Here is a 7,500-nt window from a genome sequence, read left to right as displayed (position 1 = left end):
GGGCCAAGGGAGTGGGGTGGTTGAAGGGGGAGGGACAAAGGGGCGGGATTGTTCGAGGGGGAGGGGCGAGGGGGCGGGGTTGTTCGAGAGGGAGGGGCGATGAAGTAGGGTTGTTAGAGGGGGAGGGGCAAGGGGGCGGGATTGTTCGAGGGGGAGGGGCTAGAGAGAGGGACGAGGGGGCGGGGTGGTTGAAGGGGGAGGAGCCAAATAGGGGGAAGGATCAAGGGCAGCCTGGTTCGAGGGGGAGGAGCAAGGGGGCAGCCTGGCTCGAGGGGAGGGACGAGGGGGCAGCCTGGCTCGAGGGGAGGGACGAGGGGGCAGCCTGGCTCGAGGGGAGGGACGAGGGGGCAGCCTGGCTCGAGGGGAGGGACGAGGGGGCAGCCTGGCTCGAGGGGAAGAGCAAGGGGCCTAGCTTCTTCGGGGTGTGTGTGTGTGTGTGGGGGGGGGAGATGGGACGACGTCGAAAGTGGTTGGGAGGAAAATATATTAGTGGGGTGGGGTTCGGGTAGGATAAGTATTGGGGTTATTAATGAGGGGGAAAAAAAACATGAGGAAGAGTTCAAGGGGGAGTCTTAACAGGGGGTTGGGAGGGGGTGAAGAGGTAAGGGAGGGGAGGATGTTAGGGTAGTAAGGTAAGGCAGTAGGTAAGGGAGGCATGGGGAGGGCAAGGTAAGGGGGGAGGGGGCATGTGATGGGTGTAGGGGATGGGAAGGGGCGGGGAAAGGGGGAAAAAAAAGAGAAGAGGAAGGGGAAGGGGAAGAGGAAAGAGAGGGGAAAGGGAAGGGGTTGGGGAAGTGGGTGGGGGAAGGGATGGTGTGTTGGTAGGGGGAGGGGTTATAGACCTGGCTTACAAAAACAAAACAAAACAGCTAAAAACAGTGCTACAACAAAAATACCAACAAAGTTTTGTTATTAAAAAAATCATGCATGCGAATAATTATGTTTATAGTAATAACATTATTTAATTGTTTTGCTCACACAGAAATACCGTACCTGCTAACGAATTATTTTCCACAGTATACACATACATTATATACGTGAAAACAAATGCATTATTGCACAAAACTTAAGCAACAAAAATTTGCAATATTACTAATTACCTGAAGATATCGCTTGGAGACAATCCAAAATCATTAATTAATTAATGAAATTTTATAAAAGACAAGCTATCTTCACAAATTTTAAACAAAAATACATTTCAATACAATACACATAATCTTATAAAATAGATACAACGACACCCATGGAGATAATACATCTATATTTCACGACGATAATACCCCGACATCTGATTAATAAACAGAATCTAAATCTCATTATATCAAAAATATCACACCTCCTAAAGATACAACTTTATCTCCTAAAGATACGACTTTTACCTCCTAAAGAGGCAAATTTACCTCCGAAAGATAAAACTTTCCTTCTTAAAGATACAACTTTATCTCCTAAAGATGCAACTTTACCTCCTAAAGATGCAACTTTACCTCCTAAAGATGCAACTTTCCTTCTTAAAGATGCAACTTTACCTCCGAAAGATGCAACTTTACCTCCTAAAGATGCAACTTTACCTCCGAAAGATGCAACTAGAGAGGGAGAGAATAAGATGATAGATAATATGATAGAGATAGAGAGGAGAAGAGAGAAGAAGAAAAAGATGATCAGGGGAAGAGGACTAGAGAGAAAGACAGAGAGAAAGAAAAAAGGAGATAGAGAGAGAAAGAGAAAAGGAGATAGAGAGAAAAAGGAAATAGCCATAAAAAGAAAAGAAAAAAGGACGTATTATATAGCAATATATATGTCTGACATAGCGGTTGTTAAAAAAGAATCAATTATCAATGCAAGAGGAAAAAAAGGCAGAAACTTTTGACAGCTGCAACGGCGAGGGGAAAATGACTATGGCTACGATTCTATGTATGTGTGATAGGTATCCTATGGGGAAGTGTTTTGAAATGGGCGTGGGGGAGGAGCTATAGAGGGGGGGGTGGGGAGGGATTGAAGTGAATGGAGGGAGAGGGGGGGGAGGGTCCAAGGGTAGTAGGGGCCAAGGGAGTGGGGTGGTTGAAGGGGGAGGGACAAAGGGGCGGGGTTGTTCGAGGGGGAGGGGCTAGGGGGAGGGGCGAGGGGGCGGGGTGTTTGAGGGAGGAGGAGCCAAATAGGGGAGGGGGGGGGCGTGTTGAAGTGGAAGGATCAAACGGGAGGGGTGTTGAAGGGGAAAGGGGGAGAGGGCGGGATTGCTGGAGGGGGAGGGATCAAGGGCAGCCTGGCTCGAGGGGAGGGACGAGGGGGCAGCCTGGTTCGAGGGGAAGAGCAAGGGGGCAGCCTGGCTCGAGGGGAAGAGCAAGGGGCCTAGCTTCTTCGGGGTGTGTGTGGGGGGGGGGAGATGGGACGACGTCGAGAGGGGTTGGGAGGAAAATATATTAGTGGGGGTGGGGTTCGGGTAGGATAAGTATTGGGGTTATTAATGAGGGGAAAAAAAACTTGAGGAAGAGTTCAAGGGGGTTGGGAGGGAGTGAAGAGGTAAGGGAGGGGAGGATGTTAGGGTAGTAAGGTAAGGCAGTAGGTAAGGGAGGCATGGGGAGGGCAAGGTAAGGGGGGAGGGGGCATGTGATGGGTGTAGGGGATGGGGAAGGAGGAGGGGAAGGGGGAAAGAGGAAGAGAAAGAGGAAGGGGAAAGGGGAAAGGGGAAGAGGAAGGGGAAAGGGGAAGGGGAAGAGGAACAGGGAGGGGAAGAGGAAAGGGAAGAGGTAGGGGGAAGAGGAAAGAGAGGGGAAAGAGAGGGGAAAGGGAAGGGGTTGGGGAAGTGGGTGGGGGAAGGGATGGTGTGTTGGTAGGGGAGGGGTTATAGACCTGGCTTAACAAAAACAAAACAAAACGCTCAAAACACAGTTTCTTAAACAAAATTACCACAAAGTTTGTATTAAAAAATCATGCATGCGAATAATTATTTTATAGTAATCAACTTATTAAATGTTTTGCTCATCACAGAATACCACTACCTGCCTAAACGATATTTTCCACAGTATACACATACATTATATACGTGAAAATAAATGCATTATTGCACAAAACTTAAGCAACACAAATTTGCAATATTACTAATTACCTGAAGATATCGCTGGGAGACATTTACACTATCTAAATTAACTGAATTTCATACATCCTAGACGCAAGCTTATACTTCTAAAATATACAAAAACTACATTTCAAACAATACACATTAATCGTTATAAATAGATTACAACGACACCCATGGAGATAATTTACCTCCTATATCACGACGAGAACTACCCCGAAATGATAATTAACAGAATCTAAAATGCATAATCAAACTAATCAACCTCCTAAAGATACAACTTATAAAACAACTTTCTCCTAAAGATACAACTTTCTTCTCCTAAAGATACAACTTTTTTCCCTAAAGATCAACTTTTTCTCCTAAAGATCAACTTTCTTTCCTAAAGGTACAACTTTTTCTCCTAAAGATACAACTTTTTTCTCCTAAAGATACAACTTTTTTCTCCTAAAGATACAATTTTACCTCCTAAAGATGCAACTTTCCTTCTTAAAGATGCAACTTTACCTCCTAAAGATGCAACTTTCCTTCTTAAAGATGCAACTTTCCTTCTTAAAGATGCAACTTTCCTTCTTAAAGATGCAACTTTCCCTCCTAAAGATGCTTCAAGTTCACCTCACAAAGACACAAAAATATTTACCTTACAAAATACAACAACAACAACAACAACAATACTAACGAGGTAGAAGAGTGGAGCGTAAAGGCCGACAGAGCTGACTGCTGCTGTTGCTATGAGGATCTGGACTGACCTGACCTTAAGACAACTAAGGTCAAAGTAAGGAGGCTTATCTGCGTCGACCTTGTTCTTGTCCTTCACTTGCTGTAGGGGTGAAACGAGGTCAAATTCTGTTAGTATTTTGTCTGTTCTGTTGGTATGTTAATTCGCTTTAAAAAAAATCGTATAAAAAAATAGTATGTTTTTTTTTCTCCCACTCTGATTGAAGTATTGTTCTTTAAATACTATTTAGCATACGTATCACGTTGATTTAAATTTTGTGCTTTGGGCGGAAACATTGTTTTCTTTGTGTGTAATATCGGTGTTCATGAAAAAAAAAAACAATAACAACAATGATTACAAAAGGTACACTGATTCGTATTGGTAGTTTTTGCACATCGGAAAGAACTTTGCAAATCATATTCCTTTTTCCTGTGTGAAAATAATCATAGATTAGAATTAAGTGCACTAAAATACTACTTTTACTATTACTACTACTACTACTACTACTACTACTACTATTACTACTACTACTACTACTACTACTACTACTACTACTACACACACACACACACACACACACACATACGAACACACACACAACACACACACACACACCACACACACACACACATACGAACACACACACACACACACACACACACAACACACACACACACACACAAGCGCATACACGCACGCACACACAAACACAGAAGAACCGGCAGGCACACACACAAAACGCACACAGACACAATGTCACACAGACGCACATGAACACACACATAAAAGCACACACAATTTTGACAAAGAAAAATGCAACATCAAGTATAGAACAACAACAACAACAACAAAACATCGGTTTCTTCTAGCCGATGAAAACCACTATTCTGAAACCAAACCACTGACACTAATCCAACGAAACCAAACCACTGAAACTAATCCAACGAAAGCAAACCACTGCAAAAAAAGCCATTTTAATCCGCGTCCCTGAAACCAAACAGTTACCACCGAAATCCCCCGTGAAACCAAACCTACCAAAACCTCTGAAACCAAATCCCGCTGAAACCAACTCACCGAGACCACAAGCCCTTGAAACCAACCCACTGAAAACCATCCCTCCTGAAACCAAACTCCTAAATCCAAGCCACAAAAAAATTAAAGAAATCTGGCTCGTTTCAGCTTTGATCTCGAACACAAAGAGCCAGTTTACACCCTCAAGCCACTGAGAACATTTCGCAGGCGTCTCCTCTCGCCACGCGCTGCTTCCGAGACAAAAGTTACACCTTGGAAATGCGTGGTGTGAGGGAGGGAGAGGGAGGGAGAGGGAGGGAGGGAGGAGGGAGGGAGGGAGGAGGGAGGGAGAGGGAGGGAGGGAGGGAGGGAGAGGGAGGGAAGGGAGGGGGGAGGGAGGAGGGAGGGGAGGGGGGGAGGGAGGGAGGGAGGGGGGGAGAGGGAGGGAGAGGGAGGAGAGAGAGAAAAAAAAAAAAAAGAAAAGAGAGAGAGAGTGAAGGGTGTGTGTGTGTGTGAGAGAGAGAGAGAGAGAGAAAGAAAGAGAAAGAAAGAGAAAGAAGGAGAGAGAAAGAGAGAGAGAGAGAATTACTGATAATACGAACCCCTTTTATCTCACTTTCCTTTCACCTAATTGTCCTCAAGGGTTAATGCGGCTTGCACAAAGACCTAAAAAGTAGGACACATATTCACCTGCAAATTAAACCTTCTATGCCAAGGTAATTAAAAGGAAGATCTGATATCCCGTCGATCAATCTGTATCCTATTACCCCGCAATGTAAATATCAGTTTTGGATATATATATATTTTGTGGGTGTTTAATAATGTCCAATAATTAAACGGATGAAACGCGATTGATAAACTGGGTTATCAATTTTTCGTATTGTAGAACGGGCGGGTAACGGATGCACATGGCGAAGAGAACATGCATACGCACACACGTACACTTTGGTACCCACGCGCTCACACATGCGCACACGCAAGCACACATCCTTAAAAAAAAAGAAAATCCTAACGTGAAAAAAAAAAATCAAACAAAACTGCATTATAACAAACATACAAAACCTTAAAGATATGTTCGATTTTTTCTTCGGAGGATCCAGCGACGCGTTAACTGTTCTTCACAATTTCGCTCAATACAAACAGAACACCGACTTTGGCTTTGGCTTAGGCTCTTATTAGCGTAATGGAGCTGGTACCTTTTTCTTTTGGCATAGTTATTTCCAAAGTTTTCGTTCACTTGTCAGATTGTTTTCCTTTCATAGGGGGAGTTGTAGGTCAAGAGAGAGAGAGAGAGAGAGAGAGAGAGAGAGAGAGAGAGAGAGAGAGAGAGAGAGAGAGAGAGAGAGAGAGAGAGAGAGAGAGAGAGAGAGAGATAAATAGATAGATAGGGAGAGAGAGAGAGAGAGGGAGATAGATAGATAGATAGATAGATAGAGAGGGGCACACACACACACACACACACACACACACAAACACACACACACACACACACACACACATATAGAGAGGAACAAAGAAAGAGAGACAGCAAGGGGAAGAAACACGATCGCTTAATCGCCGCTCAAGGCTTCTTCCCTCTCTCCTCAGATGGTCAAAAAATGCACTGCCTAGTTGGGTGAGTCTTCAGGAAAAGTGAAGAAAATCCAATTGCCTTTAGCACAATGGTTCTCAAAAATTTCGGCAACTTTATCTCCGGTAGATCATCCATTACTTTGTTCGTCTTCAGGTCTGTGACGGGATGTTCGACTATTTTATGCATTTTATATGTAAGAAATAGATTCTTTTATATGTGGGTAACTGATTTTTATATGTGAGAAATATATTTTTTATATGTGGGAAATTGATTTTTATATGTAAGAAATAGATTTTTATATGTAATTTTTTTTTTTATGTAAGAAATAGATTTTTTATATGTAAGAAATTTATCAAATTTTATAGGTAAATAATACTTTACTTATACACTTATACACGTTTATTTGTTCACTTATTTGTCATCCCTATCAGTTAGTTAACTATAAAGAATTATTATTTTTAGAAAGTGCCTTTAGAGTTAACTAACTGATAGGAATTACAAATAAGTGAATAAACAAACGAAAGTGCAAAAGTAAATAAAGTATTATTTATCTAGAAATTATAAATAAGATTCTCACATATACTTTCTAACTCACATGGGGGTAATTATCCGCCGTTTGAGACACGATGTTTGGGAAAATTACGAAGCATCTTATTTTTCAATTAATAGTGAGAATTTCTTGTTTGGTCGATCAAACGCACTCATGCACACACGCACACGCACATACACACACTCACACACACACACACACACACACACACACACACACATACACACAGACACACACACACGCACACCACTCCTCCCCCCATCATGGCCGCAAACACAAGCAAACAAACCCTACTCCTCAGCCCTCCACCTACCACATCACACGCAAACAACCTCTCTCCCACAAACCAACCACGCAAACAACATCTCCCCGCAAACCAACCACACAGGCAAACTCGCTCCCACAAACGAATCACAATCAATCTCTCTCCCACAAACCAACCAACCACACAAACCAACCACAAAAACCAACCCATCTCCCACAAACCAACCACACACAACATCTCCCCACAAACCAACCACACAGACAACCTTTCCCTCACAAACCAACCCTTCTCCCACAAACCACACAAACCA

General features: G+C 43.2%; 1 protein-coding gene across 1 annotated transcript in view; it reads right to left on the bottom strand.

Moving 5' to 3' along the window:
* The window catches only part of LOC119575682 (monocarboxylate transporter 2-like), a 24,355-nt gene that overhangs the window by 4,125 nt on the left and 12,730 nt on the right, over window positions 1-7,500 (bottom strand). Inside the window, exon 5 of the mRNA XM_037923312.1 lies at window positions 3,753-3,893. Coding sequence (XP_037779240.1) covers window positions 3,753-3,893 — 141 coding nt within the window. The remainder of the gene's footprint in view (window positions 1-3,752; window positions 3,894-7,500) is intronic.

Source organism: Penaeus monodon, chromosome 1, assembly GCF_015228065.2.
Source record: "Penaeus monodon isolate SGIC_2016 chromosome 1, NSTDA_Pmon_1, whole genome shotgun sequence".
NCBI lineage: Eukaryota > Metazoa > Arthropoda > Malacostraca > Decapoda > Penaeidae > Penaeus > Penaeus monodon.
This window is presented reverse-complemented; position numbering and strand designations above follow the sequence as displayed.